Source organism: Ambystoma mexicanum, chromosome 8 (assembly GCF_040938575.1).
Source record: "Ambystoma mexicanum isolate Mex_15411 chromosome 8, UKY_AmexF1_1, whole genome shotgun sequence".
In the NCBI taxonomy this organism is placed as follows: Eukaryota; Metazoa; Chordata; class Amphibia; order Caudata; family Ambystomatidae; genus Ambystoma; species Ambystoma mexicanum.
The window spans coordinates 1,125,009,553-1,125,029,916 of record NC_090929.1 but is presented as its reverse complement, the minus strand read 5'-3'; the positions used below and the strand labels follow the sequence as shown (position 1 = coordinate 1,125,029,916).

At 44.6% G+C, this 20,364-nt stretch overlaps 1 protein-coding gene across 4 annotated transcripts in view; it reads left to right on the top strand.

Annotated features, from left to right (window-relative positions):
- WDFY4 (WDFY family member 4) overlaps positions 1-20,364 on the top strand; it is a 1,820,746-nt gene that overhangs the window by 978,832 nt on the left and 821,550 nt on the right. For all 4 annotated transcript variants that reach the window (XM_069611160.1, XM_069611162.1, XM_069611161.1 and 1 more), the window contains one exon: positions 1,508-1,632. In XM_069611160.1, coding sequence (XP_069467261.1) covers positions 1,508-1,632 — 125 coding nt within the window. The remainder of the gene's footprint in view (positions 1-1,507; positions 1,633-20,364) is intronic.

The following is a 20,364-nucleotide window of genomic DNA, read 5'->3' as shown; positions in this document are numbered from 1 at the left end:
GCAAACTCTAATGTCCTTTGACTCTCAGCGATACTAATGTGCCCAAGATGCACAACTTGACTGGAGCAGAGGTGTATATGCGTGCGATACCATAGCTTGGCAGGAGCACAGTCAAATGTGCTTTCAGTCCTTCCTTTAATCATTTTGCTGCTTTTGAAGGCAATGGACCTACTTTTTAAGGAAAAAGCACCTACGTGTAGCAGGAATAAACACCAATAGTTTAAAAACTGGGCTTAAACACGGTCAGGGCTCTCCTTAGAAGAGGACGGGCAGCAACTGGTCTCTGGCTTGGGTGAAGCATCAAAAGTACCAGAAACAATATCTTAGATTAGTTCATCTAGTTTGTTTTTATTAATATAAGTGTAGTGATCAATTGTATCTCCATATGTATCTGTGTGATCGTGTGCTAAATGTTCTTTCTATCTGTTTTGTCATGTATGTCGAAGCAAATGAATGTTTTGTTTGCTGAATATGTATAAACGCATTTGACTGACTGTGAACAGTAGCAGAGAATAATGCCCCCAAGACCCCACTGAGATGTAGCAGCCCGGTGTGCCTGTGACCCTAGTAATAGTCAAGAACAAAGTCTAAAATGCGGAATACCTCACAGATTGGCAGGAATAGGCCTCAAAGTACCCCAGAGTTCGTGGGCAGAGCACCTGACTTGCCCAGGACCACATTGATTGGAGCATGATCGAATGCCTCCAGTTTCCCATAGCAAGCCAGCAGCAGAACGGAATGCAGCTAAGATCCTTCTTTTTGTCAAGAATAAAATGTAATGTGTCCCAATGTGGATACAGCCGTTTTGAGACTAGTGTATGCGTCCACAATGACAACAGGGCCCCAAGTGCCTAACGTCACACAAATGTAGGCAATGCCAAGTGCTCAAAATCCTTGAGTAGACATCAACATCAAATGCGTCTCAAATAGCAAGAGGCGGTACTCGCTAGAAGATTTGAGTGGGTCTACAATCCCTCAAATAATCCGGAGCAGAGTCTAAACTGCCTTTGATTTTAGAAATATAGGACAGAGGCAAGTGTCTAAAATCCCTTAGATAGCTTTGAGCAAAATGGTGCTTAAAATCATTCACATACTAAGTAGCAGTGAAATGTGACAAAGGTCCCATGGATGGGTTCAGAGAATTTACAGAAAGCGATTATTAGGATTGTATGTGCCCACGATCTCACAGGTAGCTGGGCAGACACAAATGTGTATGCAGTCCTGCAGGGATGCAAGTCTAGTGTGTCTAAATGCATACAGATATTCTCTTGCAGGAAGTCCTTTCTCCTGGGCTCCAGTACTAAACGTTTGGGTATTAACAAGGAATTCCCTTCCTACTAAAATCATCATGCAATTTGTGTGCTTGTGGATGAAGCAATTAGAGGTGAGGAGGGGTTCTTATATGCACTAGGATGAACCACAGATCAAATGTGCAAGGAGTGTTGTTATGTTTGAGCATTTTGAGACTCTGGTCAGAGATATAATATCGTTTCTGGTGTGCTTACAGCATCCGAAAAGAAGACCCTGACCAACAAGTGGACGCCTCCACGGGGAAAGACCTCCTCCAGTCATTCCGCTGCCATGAGAATGATACAAGGGCGGCTGAGCAAGGGAACGGAGGGAAGCATTCAGGTAAATATCTGTTCTCAACTTATTCACTATTGAGCTATGCTAAGGCATGTAAAAACATCCTCAAGTTACTGGTACCCTATTCCCACTGAGGAGGCTTCAGGGATCCCAGCAGGACCTCTGCAGAATGTAACAGAACAATTCAGGAGACTTGATATGATATGATAGTTTATTTATATAGCACCTGTACACAATGTGTTTCAAAGCGCTTCAAGGGGCGGGAGGGAACAAGGGAAAATACAATGACATTCGTATAGGCCCTGAACAGTAAGGATGTGAAATTAACTATCATACTTGGCCTGACGACTTTTCAGATAGTGCAAGTTGAGTTGAAGTACCAGTGGCCGGTCTGGGTTGCAGTTAAATTAGCAGGATCCATGTGAATCCCGACTACCGGTTCCTTTGTGATGGGGAGGACTTACAGGGAACACCAAAAGCTGATAAACACATGCAGAATTTACAATTGGGACAGGAAACACTTTACTGTTATCTGATGCTATTTTCAACATCCTTCTGTTGTACAGGTGACACTTCCTCTTCCTAGTTTACCAACTGGCTTCCCTTTTACCTCACTTTCACAGATTTAATGTATCTCTGTGTTATCTTCTCATTCAGTGGTGTTACTTCATCCCTCTGAGTTTATGTCACATTTCCGTCACTAGATCTCACCCGTTCGAACTTCTTCCGTAGGCACTGTGTGGACTGGAGGTACATTGCTGTCCTTTCCTCTACAATAGTGTCCCCTCCCCTAATTATTTATGCTCATGTCAATTCCCTTTGCCTTACCATCCTAGCAACTACCTCCTCTGTTTTATGCACTGATTCGACATGGATCTCTTTCCGTGTATACTGTTCAATCACCTGTTCTTTGGCCTCTTCCCATGGGTCAATAGTGATTTTAACCTTGTGTGGTTGTCACTCCACCATCACTTCTTCTGAACTTGTGCAACTCCCCACTTATATTCATTGAGATACGTACCCGCCTTCACTTCTTCTGAGTTGATGTAACTTCTCGTAGCATTATATAAACGGGTGTATGTGTTAGCTATTTGTAGTGATGTCACTCCCTCAGATTTCCTGGTGTGGCGAGTCAGAAGAAGGACATGGACTCTCAGAGGACATGATCTACAATCTTTTCTTAAAGTAATTAGAAAAGGCCTAACTTTCCCTATAACTATGGGTGGTCCCTGCCTATCTTACGAAGGTGCTTGTTTGTCAGTCGTTAGTCTAAAAGAAATAGGTCTGTTGTCCGAAACGACCCTAACTTACCCTACAACTAAGAAAACAAACTTAATTTAGGAGAATGACATCCTTCCCATAAGGGTCCTTCTAGTACCAGTCTTTAATAGACAATTCACAAATAGTCTCTTGTGACTTCTTGCATTAGTCTGTTTATGTCAGGCAAAGGTTCTGCTTCCCCACCCTCCTCCTCACCTGGGCCTTCAGACAAACTGTCCTTGTTAAAGTCTTCCTTCTTGATCTCTTGTGGTCTGTGAGCAAGCCTTCCTTGGACTTCTTCTTCTTGTCGTGTAAGTAGGGTCTAGCTTCCACAGAGGCCACCTTGACAGGGATTGGGACCTGCCTCAGGGGAACCCCGGGGAGCTAGACCCCAAAGAACAGGGATAAAGCCTCTGGGCAATAAAAAACCCTGATTGCAGTAACAGAGATTCAGTGCTTATATAGGTGCTCCTGTGGTGATGTAAAGTCGTATGTAACAGTCCAAGAGAAAGTTTATAGGGATTCCGATCTGGACGAAGAACTAGTCAAGGAATCGGATGATGATGAGGAATCCCTGGCTGAAGTGGTCTTGTAGCTGGAAAGTTCTTGATGGCGAAGTGAGGACCGAAAGAAACTCCCCCAGACAGTACCCTGAGGTCTGAGTGGTCGAGAAATATAGGACAGAGAGAACCGAACTACAGGGTCCCGAATGCAGTGCAGAGAAGGAAAGAAAGTATAAGACGTAAGAGCAGCGGAATGCCGCTAAAGAAGAAATTCACCTACCGGAGGGAAAGAAACAACACCGCAAGTGAAAAGGTAAGTAGAAGGAAGAGTGAAAGGAAGAGAAAGCAAGCACGCTAAGTGCCAAATGAACGGTGCGAGCGAGCCGAGAGCGTGGGCGAGAGGGAGAAGTAGAGCTGGAGGGGACATAGCCAAGAAAGGATAAGAACAGACCGTAACCAAGCGAAAAGGAGTATACGATAGACCGATAGGACAGAAGGAGGGTTGGGCGTAGAATAACCCTGACAAGAACCGGAGAGCAAAGGTAATGAGGATAGAACAAGCAAAGTCCACTAAATCACACGAGAGGAGAGCAAGACTATGTGATCTAAGGAGAAAGGTACCGAGAAGGCAAAGAAGGAGGTACGGAAACAAAGCAGTACGAAATACGGCAGAGTATCGAAGCGCTGGAAGTTAATGGACAACTAAAAACAGATACAACGCATCGAGAGGTGGGCGTGGCTACCTCTTATAATCTTTGCCGCCATGTTGGAGGAGGACTAGACTAAAGAGTTTATTCCTTGTAACCCTGTACACGGCAGGCATTCCATAACTTCCATGGACGGCGAATCTTGACAGTTTACTTCCCCAAGGAGAATGTTGCGTTTTCTCTCTGCACTTGGAATCCCTTTTTGCTGTCTCTCATCAACATAAACTTCAGCTTGCCCTTTTGAGGCAATATAGTTTTGATTTGTTTTCACTCTTACATTATAACCGTTCCAATCTTTCCGGGTTCCTTGGTTTTGTATCTGGTGTGTAGTCTATGGCCATCTCTTTAGTACTATATTGCTCTTGTTCAGGGTAGCAAGTAATTTTTTTCCCTTCCCCAGTTTATTTATATCTACTGGTTCGCTCTCTCATTGCCCAGCTTTCCACCAACCTTTTCTCTTGGTTCACAAACTTTACATATACTTGACTTAGAATTTAACTTTGTTTCATAATTTCTACTGTGACAAGTTAACTATGCGGTATAACAATACCTGTGAGTCTGCCCATACTTCCCTTTCTCCCAGTTACCTTCATTCTAGAAGGGGGGATGTTTTAGGAAGGCTTCTTTCCCGGGGGACTCACTTTCTGCTCATGGAGGAGCAGTATCATTTCCTCTCTGGCATCCGTCTCTTCGCTCTCTCGTGTGTTCTCACAGTGACCTGGTGCTCGACTGCACAGACAGGAGTTTCTTCATCCCAGTCTTGACACTTTTCTGATATTGTAAAACATCCTATGTAAGCCATGTAACATCCAGCTTGAGGGAGTTCCTCACGAGTCCTTGTCCCCAAAGGGGGAGTCTGGCCTGGTGAGGTCCCACCTGCCTCTACCCCAAGAGAGGGTATTGCAGAGCAGGCTCACCTCCCTAACCTCATGGGGGGTTGGGCTCTGCCTTTGGGAGAAGGAACACATTCCCTGGATTTGTCACACTTTCAAATCCATGTTACACTCACTTAACACTACGTCCCTGTGGACTAGTTGCACATGCTCATTGAAATGCTAACACAAATCTGATGAAATGTAAATAATATGTCAGGGCGTTAGTTTACAAGAACCTGAGCAACCCTGTACAATATTGGGAGATGTCTGCTTACTGTAGATGGTCTTAAATACATTGCAAGTTTGTGAACTCGTGTTAGTAGTACAGAGGAATCAGGGCATTAAACACACCACACGTCTATTGACTACTTTTTCTTGTTACAATCATCACCGAGCCTAGTATCTGTGTTGACTTTTTTCAGAAACAATTACTGCAGCACTTGTGTTTTGGGGGCATCTCTTACTGTACATTTCCATTCAGTGGCTTTTTAGGAAATGCCAAATAATGCCTACATGAGATCCAGACATGCCATCAGAATTGATTGAGAACAACAGGCTAACTAATAAATCATAGAATGGTGAGGGTGCCATGGTGGAAAAGGTGATCAAAGCAAAGGCCAAGTGTGATTGATTTACTTCACATATTGGACATTTTTAAAAAATCTGTTTAATCTGCGCACTGAGATGTTTCCTACTTGCATTTACAGGCTTTAACTTCCATTTGCCCTCATGCCATCTAGCCAGCGTGGATTACCAAATATAAGAAAACCTATTTAAAAAACTGCACTTGATAGAACTATCAATATACGTATTACTAATTCCTCCATACAAAAAATAGGTAAAAGCTGGAGATGCACGAGCGCAAGGCATTCTGGAACAGGCCTTAACCCCTGATCCACAAGAGATTAAGGAATTAACAGAAACATTACGCAGGTCTTTCAGGTTTGGAGAGGCTGATACTTCTTTGGTCAAGCCTAGTAGACTAGAATCGGAAGACCCCATCCCTATACCCAACCTAGCTTTTGCCCAAAGGAATGATCCAATTTTGAGGGATGAACTGCAGCACAATTACAGTCCCATCCACAACTCACTGTCAGGCTCCATGAGCGTCCCCAACATGCATGTACAATAAGGTAGAATGTCACATGGTAGACTGGTCTATTTGAGGCTCAATCCATGTAGTGGGCAAACAGCTCTGAAGAGAAAGGAAAAGCCTGATGCCTCATTTGATGAATCTGGGTAATTCCTCCCTTCTTCACGGGGGGAGCCACCCCCTTTGAGGCTAGGGAGATGTGCCTGCTAAGCAAAAACCTCCCTGGGGGTTTGGGAAGGCGGGACCTCACTGGCAGTGACCTCCCCCCACCGGACAAGGACTACCATTCCTGAGTGGAACTCCCTGTAAAGGTAGAAATATCTGCGTACATGGTAATTCAAGAAGAACACATTTCCTCTAATCAGGAGACTCAAAACAATCTTGATGACAGGTACAGACTTTTTTGCTCGTGGGAATGGTGGTTACCCGGAGGACATGACAGCTGATCCTATTCAACACACCCCCCTCTTGGTCACAAAATACAGATAAGAAGGCAGTATGCCTTCGATGGAGAAGAAGAGACCTGCGGAAGCAAGCCTCTGACGTACACACGTCAGCGAGGTTTGGCTAAGCTTCTTAGCGTAACAAGATGCTACGAAGTTGGTGAAGGAAAGAGATGCCGCTGACCAGGCGATGAACCACAATACTGTGGCAAGACCAGGACCAAGAAAGCACAGTCCCAGTTGGAGGTGCAACCACGCAAGGATGTGGATGGGGAGGCCAGGCAATGACATCAAGCTCAGCCTGCGACAGAGGAACAGCTCCCCCACTAACAACAGTGAAGGAGCCAGTGAGGAAGGAAATGCTGAGCAAACCTACCGGAGCGAGACCCTAGTCGGAGAAGATACATGGGGTGCTCACAGTGGAGGGGGTGAGAGAAACCACAGGGGAAAACAGGAAGTGGAAAGGATTGCCTGAACTCCAGGTAACAGGCATAGAAGCCTCAAGGAAAAGAAACATTTTCTTAAAGAGAACAATTGAGAAAAGGCAGAAGGCCCAGTTATAATATCGAATCAAATGGAGTATTGACATTCTGTCAAATCCAAAGAAGTGTATCTAAAAGGGGGTTATCAACAAGAAATATAAATAAAAATGAGAGACTGGGGAACCCAGACGAACCTGAAGAATACAAAGACATACGACTAGAACAAGTTGAGGAGAAAATCAGCGACAAGCTAAGAGTGAAACATAGGAAGAAATACCAAACCAGATGGAGGAAAGGGATTAAGGAACTATCCCTTCATCTATACCAAATCAAGCATTTCATATTTTCTGGAACTTGAGACTTTGTGGGTATTTGGAAATCTCTATTTTTTGTGAACTCTTTTTGGACAAAGACAATAATTACTAAAGACAACAAGTAACGTCTCATAGACTGAGGAGAGATCAAGATCACACAAACTCTACAAGCAGGTCATACTGATTACTTTAAGCTGCATTTTCTTTAGTGGTAGGGTCAGGAAGAAGAAGGTTTGCACGGAAGATGTCATTTATTGTTTTGAACAAGCACCTTGGTGTAGTGTAGACAGGGTATCAACCTTTAGCAATAGGGATAGAAAGGCATTTCTTTCATTTGATATTACTAAATCTCGATGAACACAATGTCTTCTAGCCCGGGTCCTTCTTCTGGTCTGCCACATATGGTGTCAGAGGTTGGATCGGTAACACCTGATATAAAGATGGGGCCCATGCTAGTTTGATGATTGACGCTGAATGCAAAAATACCTACTTTGGCCACCTCCCAGTCTAGAGGGTTTGATGTATATAGTACCCAAGAAATAAACATAGCATCTAAAGAAAGACACCTAGTCCCCACAGGCACAAGTGTTTCCCCTCCCACTGGGACATACATCTGACTAGCCAGTAAATCAGGGCTTGCATGGTGATATTCCTTGGATGTGGTAGCAGGGGTGGTGGATCCTGATTACCGAGGGATATCAAAGTACTACTGCATAACCATGGAACTAATCCATGTGATATAAAAGCTGGAGATGCACTAGCGAAAGGCACTCTAGAACAGACAGGCCTTAACCCCTGATCCACAAGAGACTGAGGAATTTTCAGAAACCATACACAGGTCTCACAAATTTGGAGAGGCTGATACTTCTTTGGTCAACCCCAGTAGACCAGAATCCGAAGATTCCCCCCCATACCCGATCTAGCTTTTGCCCAATGTAATGATCCAATCTTGACAGAAGCCTTTGGGAGGGTTATCCTCAAAGAACAAGGTTGAGGGCAAACAAGGCCCTTTTACTTAATCAAAAAGGGCCTATTGTATTCAGGAGATACTGAGAAGAATGGTCTCCCCCAAACCCAACTAGTGATTCTGAGAAGTCATCAGAGGATAGTCTTAGAATTGGCCCACTCACATTTAACCAGCGCTCAGCAGGGAATAGGGAAGATCCAGAGCCAAGTGGTTCTCAGATTCTTCTGGCCAGTGATATTTATGGATGTAAAGAGGTATGTGTCGGCCTGCAAGATCTGCCAGAAACCCGCAGTAACTCCAGTTCCCCCTTCCCCATTACAACCCATACCCATTATTGAAACACCTTTCGCTTGCATTGCTATGGGCATAGTGGGACCATTGGAGACTTCTAAATTGGGGAACAAGTTTGACTATTGTGGATTGCACTACTCGGTATCCCAATGCGTTTCCTATAAGGAACAACACGGCCCAACAAATCTTGAAGTATTTGCTCCTTGTTCTTTCACTGGTAGGATTTCCCAGAGAGACCACTTTGATGTCTAAACTAATGCAAGAGGTGAAAGCAACACTACAAATAAAGAACATGTGCACCTTGGTTTACACCCCCAAACTGTTGGTCTCATAGAAGATTCCTCCACAAATTGGTGGATACAGATGGCCGTAATTGGGATGTCATGATACCCTGAGCCCTCTTCGTGGTGAGAAAAACACATCAGGCATCCCATGGATATTCACCTTTTTAAGAGAAACCTTGGAGGAAAGGGAAGAGGCTATACTTACTATCTCTCAGACAGCACAGAAGATCAAAAGTCATATGGCTGCAGTCTGAGAGATAGTAAACAACCACTTGAGTAGGACCCAAGAACATCAAAAGGCCTTACATGATAGACACGCAGTACCCGATCCTTTGCAGTATGCGACAAAGTGTTTGTTTTATTGCTTACTTCAGAGAACAAAATGATCTCCAAGTGACACTGGGCCTCATTATGAGGTTGGCGGCAACCCGCTGGTGCGACCGGTGCCTGGCCGCCAATCCCGTAACACTGACTCCGTCACCTGACTTGCCGGTGCCACCGGGACATTACAAGTCCCGGGGGCACGGGAAGTCGGGCGCCGGATTTTGTAACTCCCCATTCCCACAGAGTCCTACTGGACTCTGTGGGAGTGGGAAGACAGAAGCACTGGCACTGTTGCCAACGGTGCAGGTGCTTCTGTGACAAGTCTGCCTACTGGGGCCACTGCGCCCAGCAGCTCAGACCTGCCGGGTGTGACGGCCCATCAGGTATACTCGTAGTGTGGCGGTCCGGAAACAAGGGTGCTGGTAAGCTTACCGGCACCCTTGTTTCCGGACTGCCAGACTTGTAATGAGGCCCATTGTCCCTATAAAATATTGGTGAAAAAGGGCCCTCTAAGCTACCTGGTCGCCTTAACCCGACTAATGGCAGAAGACCCAGATATATCACATTAACCTAAGTAAAGAGTGGAAAGCTAATGCCATTGAAAATAGTATGCTCACTATGACCACACTGTTGGGCTCAAAGCTAGGAACTTCAATTAGTTCTGAAAAACCTAACGCGTCAACAACAAGAGGACCTCCAAGACCCATTGGCCCAGTTCCTGGAAGTCTTCTCTGAGGCACCCAGTAGAGTTCAGAACTTCGTTCATTTTATGCGTACCCCGCCGGCCAAATGATACATCTAAAACCCTATTGTATCCAGAGGCCCATAGAATGATCATTTCAGATGACTAAAATCAATTGTACAGGCAGACATTGTCGAACCTTCTGAGAGTCCCTAGTCCTCCCCAATAGAGCTGGAGATGTTGCATAGACTTTTGGAAGCTCAATTCAATTCCAGATTTTGACAAACATGCTATACCACAGATAGATGAACTTATTGAGATGCCAAATATATATCTACCCAGGAACTGGCCAAGGGATATTGGCAGGTTCCACTTCATACTGATGACAAAAAGAAACCGCCTTATCTACTCCCCAGGGGCTTTTTCAATTCATGGTCCCCCCCTTCGGATTATATGGGGTACCTGCGACATTCCAAAGATTGATAGTTAGAGTCCTTATGCCCTACTCTAATTTTGCCAGGGGTTATTTGGACAACATCATAATACACAGTGCTAGCTGATCTGAACATATGCACCATTCATATAAAATTACTAGATCCCTACAGAAAGCCCATTTGTAGGCCAATCCCAAAGGATTTCATTTGGTTCAGTCAACTGTAAAGTACCTAGGTTACTTTGTGGGTAATGGGTTGATTCAACCACAGATTGTAAAAGTGAAATCTGTCCAATTAATACCTATTCCGAACACAAAAAGGGACTTCTGAGCCTTCTTGGGGTTGACTGGTTACTACAGAAGATACATTTCTAATTATTTAACATTAGCTGCCAACTTCACTGACAATTTAAAAAATGCCCAACCTCAAAGACTTTTCTAGGGTGCCAGGGTGCAGAATGAGGAGACTGACACACAGGAGGCATAGTGGTTGCTATAGACTTTTATTCACCAAGAAAATTAGAAATCTTAACTCCCCCTATCTCTATGAGGGGTTTCCCTGCCTCAACTGAAGCTCTAATGGGTCTGTCATAATGTCCTTGTAACTTAAAGGGAGTCCACCGTTATGTGTCAAAACTCTAACTCTGTCCCTTACACTTATAGCTACTTGAAGGTTGCATCAATGTTCTTGGTCCAGGAGAAAGACTCCCTTCTCCTGGATAAGGCAGCACAGCTCTTTGGTCTTTTTCTCAAGTGCAACATTAGCCGGAGAATGATTCCCTTCTCCTGGTATCTTGAATTTCACAGTGCACTGTGCCCAGTGGGAATGGCATCTATAGGATTCTCAGCAACACAAGTCATATACAGCTAGGGTCCCCCAGACCCAGGCTTCTCCACTTCTTGAGTTCGGCCCACTTGGTTCACTCTCCTGCCAAGTGCGGCCACAAGGAAGATGGCTTGACCTTCTCTGTTTGGGTGCGGATCCCAGACCCATATTTCTCTGTCCTTGAAATGCAGCAGAGTTGGTACATTCTCCTGCCAAGTACTGCCACGAGGAAAATGGCTTGTACTTCTCTCTTTGTTTGTGTGTGGGTCCCATACCTGTATTTCTCTGCTCTGATGATTTGGCAGACTTGGTTCACTCTCTTGCCAGGTCTGCTACAAGGAAGATTGCCTGCCTCTGTGTAACTGTTAGAGCCCCAGACCCTTCTCCTCTTCTTGTTGAGGTTTCTCCTACCCCTGTTATATGTATTGCATGCCACCTTAGCACCTTTCTGCCCCTCTGGTGAACCTGTAGCTGGCTATTTACTACTAGGCCATGAGGGAGCTGCTTCTGCCCACCTCTTGATTGTCCCCATGCCCCCTCTGCCTTCCCCGTACCACCCATTACCTTATGTTGGGACTTGGACCCTTGTCTGGGCTTCCTGGGGCTAGATTCTGCCTCTCTGCTTCACCGGGCTCTCAGCGACATCTGTGGTCGTCTGACGACTCCTGTTCTCGGGCTGCTCAGCTTCCCTTCTTCTGAGCAGTTGGCATGGCTCTGCTCCTGCGAATCCCTCCAGGAAGTATTGCAGCTCCCCACCTGTGTCCTCCATTCCATGTCAGCTCCTGGACAGGATTTGGATCTCCCGCACTGGAGATCCTTTGCACCTGATGCATACATGCCAACATTTTTTGACCAAAAATCTGTAGGAATCTTCAAGTTTCAAAAATAGTAATTAGCATAATGATGCTGTAAGCGGATTCAATTCAACACTACAGCTAAGTCAATGCCTAGTCTGGGATGCTGAGGGAAACCCTTATTGATCTATTTTTATGTCCAGTTCGTTTACTCTGGATGGCAACCCTTATATAACACCCCTCTCTTAGAATTCCCCTGACCCCACTGAGCCAAGAAGTAGGTTTGTTTTGCAAATTAAAAGGTTTATTTGAAAATTAAACAATATATATATATATCGCACTTTTATAGTAAATTAATATTTGATAGCACACTTGTGAAGATGATAGTGATCAACAATGGATAATGTTACAGTGGTACACTCTTTTTGATGGTTTAGAAGTGATATAGAGAGGATCAAGTAGCTGAGAATGCTTTTATGGATTCAAGGACAATGCAATGATGAATGAAAATGCAGTACAGAAAATAAACTTGATATGACTTCAGCAAAAGACAATGTAATCACTTTTCTTTGACAATTCACCCCCCCCCCGTTATGCAAAGTAAAGAGATGGAAGTAAAGCACACAGTTCTCAGGAATGCAATCAAATATAATTCAGATCCCCCCTAGCAAGCTTAGAGGAAAACAGGTAGGAGTTTTAAACACAGGCAAGATACTTTGATGTGGTTGCAATTAAGTGAAAAATATGCTAAAAAGGCTTTTAATTCCCTATAGGGGGTTCAGGGTGAGTGAGAGCTACTTTAAATTAATTCAGGATCACTTTAGCAATGCTCTATGAATGATTGTCAGGTTGCAAACGAATTTCAGCAAAGGAAAGCAAGGACAAATGTTTTTACACGTGGCTGAAATTAAGCAAAATGTCAAATCGCGGCAATTTAGTCGCGTGCGTCGAGCGCAATTACGGAGGCACTATAAGGAGTAGGAAGTCGCTCTAGGCTCGTTTGAAAGCTTAGAATCTTAGCTTTAAGATGACAGTTAAAACTAGCTCCTAGCACAAACGGTTCCGGAGATACGGCCGATTTAGTAAAGGTCGTTTTTCGGATTTGAAATTTTAAAGCTCAAAATGACAGATGACAATTTTCAGTTTTAAAGATGACAGAATGACACGATTCTAGGAGGCAGTTCTAATAGGCTAAAATAGTTTGGATTAGATTATTTTAAACTAAGAGATTGGTTTTGGCACAGTGCTAGCTGGGTACTCACACTAGATTTTGGACAGGAATGCGACTTTGTCACCGATCGGTCAGGATTGGCTGGACTTCTGCTAGCGGTTCTTCACAGCGATCTGGTCTCTTGGTCTCCGGTTCTGTTATCGGTTCTGCTAGCGGTTCCGGATACAGCGGTCTCTGGTTCTGCGGGTCTGGATCAAGTGGATTCTTAGCAAGTAGCAAACCGCACAGCCCGGCGGTTGAATAGTTTGCAAATGATTTTTGAGGCCTGCTGGATAGAACTCAGCTTGTGGGTTAGCCTCTCTGCTACAAGTTCTGAAGTAAAGTTCTGGATCCCTGGAGTTCTGGATTTGAAGTCTGGAGTCTCCGGCAAAGCGTCCCGCAAGAAAGTGGAAAGTGAATCTCCCTACCTGGGTTCCAGTGGCTCTTTTTATGTGTTTAGAAAGTGGGTGGGTCGGCTCATTCTGCATGCCCAACCCTCTCAACTTATCATTGGCCAGTTCCTCCTCTCTTCCTTGATTGGGGGAACTGGGTTGTGAGTCAGAGTGATGAGGTAGGTTTATGGTCAGAGGATCCTCCCGTTGTCAAATTGCACACAAATCTATTTCTGATCCAAATACATATTTATCTATGTACCATTTTTCTAATATTATAGGTCCAGTTAACATATTTTCGGTAGCACCAAACCATCCGATCCCTGTCTTTGTACGATGTCGTGTCCACTTATGACAGAATTCTCCCCTTTTCATCCAGATAACGACCTCTAAACCTTTCCAGATTTTACACAAATGTGCACCAGGGATATGGGTTTCAGATGATAAAGTGTCAGATTTTTAACATGCATACATTTGGAGTAACAACCTTTATTTCCGCTACTATCCCCAAGAACATGCCACAGGGTCCTAACACCTCTTAAAATGTGCACAGAAAAATCACAAGAATGATGATGTTATTTATATAATTTTTACAAGTCCGCACTATGAATTATCCATCTTTTTAAAATCATGCTCTGGCCCCAAAGGGGTGTGGTTTTCCAAAGCACATAGTGGAATTTCTGGTTTATCCACTTCCCCCAAGCTCAGCTTGCTCTCACAGGCACTGCCCCTCCCAGTTTCTCCCAAGAGGAAGCCATTTTACGACCCCCCCAATATAACATTTGCCTGAGCCAGGGACAGTGCTTTGTTTAGTTTCCTGTAGTCCCCAGGTGCCACTCCCCTAATTCAATCAAAGAGGTGTCATCTCCTTTTGGCAGGGGCAGGGGCAGCAGGATGCAGCCAGGCCTGGGAACACAGCTGCTGAATTCCCTCTCCTGTCGGGGGTAGTTGTCAGGCAGAATCCAGTTTCATTAAGCCAGGCTTCAGCTAAATGTCACTTTTGTTCCCAGTTTTTCTTCATTCAAATCAACTCACAATTTTTGCACATGCAGCTAGAATGCTGATTCTAAGTTCAAAACTATGACATTTAACAGTTGCAACCTATGTTACACTCAAAAGTAGGTCACTCATTTATTTTAAACATTTCGATTTTAGTGGCTTTCTGTCCATTTAACTTAAGCTGCTGACATCCACAGCTCAGCCAGTTTTGTTATAAACATTGTTTTGCGCTCTTCATCTTTCCAGATTTTGTATGCACACAAGAATAAATTCTGCCAAATGTCTGCTGGTGTTCATTGAGATTTTTGAATATCTTGTGATGTTTAAAATAGGCATTTTGAGCTTGCATTCAGGGAAACAAAGGTGATTTTAAAGCGCTTTTTTAGCCAACCGGCACTGCTGTTTTTCCTTTGGCACACATTTCACTTATGGCACTCCTGGCCCATCATGCTTGCACTGGTGGGAGGCATGTCAGAGGACCACTTTGCTGTGCGCAAAACTGCACAGTTCTCTAGGATTCTGACGCAAATGTGGGCTTTTCCGCCCTCTTGGATTTCCTAAGCCCACAGCACCAAATGTTGCAGCATAATAGTCCAAACGTGGGTCAGGACACCCAACAATGCCATCACAGGAAATTATGTCACATGAACTTTGGCCTTATGACATCACAGGAAATGGCCTCAAGTGACATATGGCCTTGAAGAGATCACAGGAAAGTTCAACATAATGATATGATATGATAGTTTATCTGTATAGTGCCTATACACAATGTGTTATCACGAGAAGGCCAGGGAGCTGAAACAGGAAATACCCACTGAAAAGCTATAAATCCTTCTGTGTCACCTAGTGCCAACAGCGGAGGAAATCAGTGTGATTAAAACTTCTATGCCCCAAGGGAAGTGATGGCCGCAAGGGCTTCTGCAAATGCAGCTTGTAAGACAATACCTAGAACAAAAGTAATATATAGACAAATATATTGCTGTGCCCTTTAGTCCAAAACCTGGATGGAGTACCAAAGGGGAATATACATTTCTTCAACATGCAGTCCAGCGTGGATGATCTGGTGGCAACCATTTACAAAGTAAATGCCCTAAAACGTTTCCTTCTTCACTGTACAGCGAGCAAAGTCAATGTGCGCCTTCCCAAACAGACCTAAAGTAGTGCCTGCCGAGGTGTCTCTCCTTTGTGGTACTGCACACTTGCATTCCCAAAGTTGGTCTTTGACTCTGACCTGCATAAGCCTGGCAACCCGGGCAGAAGAACTTAACTGGCATGCTGAGCTGAGCATGCTGGCCAGCACTGGAGCCAGACAGGGTGAGCCAGTAAATTTCCTGGCCCCGGGCTGTATTAATGAATGGTGCCATCCGGGTAAGCAGAGGCAGTCTGCAGGAAGTAATTCTGTCCCATTGTTACCTGAAGTGGCGGTGATTAATTACAACAAAGGCACAGAGCGGGCCGGCCCCCTGGCCGGAGTAACCAAAAGATGTCTAAGATACTGTGCTCTGCAAATGGGCAGGAAAGTTGCTCTGATAGAGGACAATTCCTGTTATGTTAACCACAATCTAGTATAGCGTTACCTGAGCTGGCAGCACCGTAGCGCTCAAGCAGGCCCAGCATATGAGCAGTTTTAGTCTGTCTAAACACATTTATGGCACACATCCACTTAAATTCAGAGCATCATCATGAAAGACGAGCAAGTGGATATTCTGCACCTAATAATAATGGACTGTTAATGACGTGCCCAACACCTGGGACCACGGTGTGCATGTCAGAGGGTGCGCTTTTTCCAAATTTGATCCCCCATGGCCATTAAAATTAACAAAATATGGAGGCTCAGCCCAACCCTCTACTTCAGGAAGCTCGTAGAAACACAGCTGTCGAAACGGTGCTGTTGCAGCAGCATGATAACTGATTTGCTTTCTTTGCTTTTTTTACCACACGCAGCGCCCAGAAGCGATTGCGAGATGATGTACAGCAGTATGCAAAACTCTTAAATAAATGGCATTATACATGTGTTTATTTGGTTATGCAAAGTCCCTGAGATCTACGTTTTTAGCTAACACTTTACAATAAGTGTAGCCAGATAATGCTCCCCCACACACTTATCCAGGAGTAATAACACGCCCCCATCACTTAACTGTTCTTGCACTCTCACCTTCCTCCTCCCACCTGGCACTTCTCTCCCTCACCTTCCCCCGCACATGCACGTTCTGAATAACACAAGGCCTAGTAAGATAGTCTGTTTTGCCCTCCCTTTGTCATCCCTCCTTTGTCTTGTCACGCCTAGAAACACTTATGTACAGGCGCGCACTGTTAAAAATGTCACATCATATCATATCGTTAAAATACTGGCTAGAAAATCATGCTAAACAAAGGCTCTTTTAAATTCGTAAAATCTCAAACGATCCGCACTGACAACGGGACAGTTGTCTGATTTTATGACAGGGCGCTCCCCCGTTTGTAATCCCTCTGCTTGAATCATGTTACTGCTGTTTTGGTTTGCAAAGAAGAGGCACGCAAAACGGACACTGCCGGAGGGAGAGACAGGGGAAGAGGGGGGCGAGAAACAATGGTGAGAGGGGGCAAGAAAGAGGGAAAGAGAAGAGGCAGGTCGGAGGTAAAGATAGGGAGTGGAAACAGAGAGAGGTAAAGAAAGGAGAGAGACGGGGGTCAGGTAAAGAGAAGGGGAATGAACCTTGCTCGCTATACTACCTGTTTATGTCCGCTATGTTCGTTTTATTGTTCACAGTGTTAAGGTGCAGGAAGGGGCTCGCCAGTCACCCTGGACTGTAAAGTGTACAACTTGCAGAGCACTGCAGTCTGCACAGGACTGTGCACCCTACATTGGGGTCTAGTACAACTGAGTACAGCAGCTCCACAGCTTTATTTAAGTCACGTGTGCCACAACAACTTTCAGAACACAACTTTAAACGGAGGCAGAAGTTTTACCTCTGCAGCCGCACCGTGGGGAGCTTCTCTGTGGCACTATTGGTTGCCTCTGCTCAGGGGTTCCGGCCGTCTCATTTGGGCTTCCCAAGCACGTGCCGAGACATCCTTGGTTTTTCCAGGGGCCGAGGTGATTACTCAGTGTTGCATGATTCCAGCTTCAGCCCAGCCATAGCCTGTGGCTGCTCACCCGGCTCAGTAGCAGGAACAGGATTATGTTATAAAGCTCAGTCCAGGCAGCTTTAGGATAATATATAAGTTTACTTCAGTTCTTATGATCCAGTTACAGTTACAGGATTAAGACTTAAGACAGAGACACAGAGAGAAGAAACACCGGCACCCATCACCCAGGGAGGGAGGGCTCAACTGACACAACATGGAACTCTCATCGCAGCATTCTCCCACTCAGCATTCATCAACATTCCACAGGCACTCTGGTGACATCATAAATCACATGACAAACCACACCAGACTAACCAAGCACATCACAACACATCTTCCCCTTTACAAAACACACTTGCAACAAAAGCTTCACAACACATCTCCCTCCTATCATTTCACAAAGACCACGCACGTCTCATCCAACCCACGAGCAATGGAGGTTTCACTTGAAAAACCCACAACTATGCAATTTCAGAACTCCGCCTATCATTCTTAAACACCATCAATACAGCACTGATCACCTCCCATCCACCCCTGCCACGAGTAGACTCTAGTCTCCCACACTAGACACAAACCAGCCCAGATCCAAGGCTATACCTAACCCACAATCTCATTATCCATCGCAAAATAACTTTGGTCCTTCTGCTCGCCCCCGCCACAAGCGAGCCTTCAGGCTGCCACCCTGAAGCACCTACTTGCCACCCCGACGCAATACTAGTCATCAGGATGACAACGAAATCACCATAGACAGATAAGAGGTTCAGTAAAATTCTACAGCGCACTCACACACAACCAGCAACAGGCATGCCTCAGAAATACACAAACATATGCATACATATATATATATATATATAGAGGCGGACCAAGCCAATCAAGCAAACCTGACCATACCATGGTGTAAAGCTCCTCAAACAGCTTGGAGATGCTGGCCAGTCAACTCCAAGACCATCTCAAAAACATATGGTTCTCTCAAACACACTTCTCAATGGCAGTACAATCCAGTCCCATAATAAACCCTGACCAGGAAAAAAGAATGGCCAGGATCAACACACAACGCACAAATATAATCAAATCACTCAGAGATTCTCCACTTAGAACAGCATCTTCAACTTTATATAGTATTTACTAGAGGGCGTCCCCTACCAGCAACTCTCTTCACCTGTCTTCTGCTTACTGTCCTTTAAGATAAGAACCATCTCTTCAAAGAGTGCACTACTTCCAAACAAAATCTTAGACTAGACTACTTCACCTTTGTGCAACTCTCACTAACCACCATTTTAAAATTCCTGACGAGGCGCTACCCTCAGGATCCCTCTTATTTCACAACTACAACTTACCGAGGCGCTACCTCACTTTAGTCACATCACCCAAAAGCAATCTCATGACTTAAACAGGGCTAACTAAAACACTGACGGAGTGCACTTCTAAATGGCGCTACCACTTAACCAAACTCCTTAAACAATGAAACTTCCTACTGTATATACCAAACGGAGGCGCTACCTCCCTAGTATCTAAAACTTCTAGTAAGAATTGAATGTTGCACCCACTCATTCTTTCATACATCCATACGCATTCTAGATAATATGCTAGTGACATGCCTTCACTCCCATACCTAAAGTGCATGGACATACATGACAATTTTTACATCATCATTTAACATTTTCTTTTTAAACACCAACATTTTATAACTAGCATATGCATTTTTCCTTCACTTCTCGATTTGATTGTCACATATGCCTAAAAGTCCATGTTGTTGTGTAACAATTTACTCCTGAAAATCCTCTAAGCCTGTTAACTCTCAAGTTCATAACTAATTTGGACAATTACCAAAACATGCATGTGCACGAGGCATATTCGAATGAACACAGCAACCCCTGCGTTCAACCCATAAGTGCTTAATGGCCTTAGCTTACACTTCCACATTGTTGCAAAAGTATACATTCACATACATCCATATTTCTTCATACCTTAGCCAATGTCCTGTTTTCCCAACCCTATTCAGAAAATACAGATATTTCATTACATAAAATATCGACATCTTAACATGCTCATCACACCTTTGCGACCTATAACCTTCACCTATCTCATGTTGGCCACTACCACGCCTCACTAATTGAGACGGAGCGGCATAAGCTGGGCAATCCCAGCTTCATTCTGCTCCTCGTTAGCTGCTTCAATAACTCCTATGAGACTGACTGTTCACAAAAGCACGGGTTCCCTCTTTTTTTTTTTTCCACCACATGTATCCGTGATGCGACATTCTAGCGTCCCTCGACGAGTGTTTTCATCGGCTCTTCCAGAACTGGGATGGAGTCCAAGTTCAATTGTATGCCAGACTAGAAACGGCATACATGCAACACTGCCTCATCATTTAACGAAACGCTCCTAAAAAGAATATTTTGTCCTCTCAGTGTGCCAGTTTCCGACTTCCTCATCTAATATAGAAACCCATCACAACGGGAATGAGAATCACTTCCTGGGCACGCTGAACGACGTTGCAGGGTCCGTTATTCGAAACCCTGGCGCAGCTCACAAGCTAGCCGCGGGCTCCCGAACACCGATACACTCCTCTCACAGTAAGAATCTTTATGACTCTAAGTTCCAAAGGATCGCCGAATCCTTCAGTTACCACATGACGTCATCAGACCTGAACTTGCCGCAGAAGACGAAGGTACTCCTGCGCTGACCCATGACCAACGGTCGCTTGCCAGGCACTGTCATTTGCACTTGTTTAATACCATTAACGGATCCTCCATGCAAATATCGCACGCATTTATACATGGACCCCCA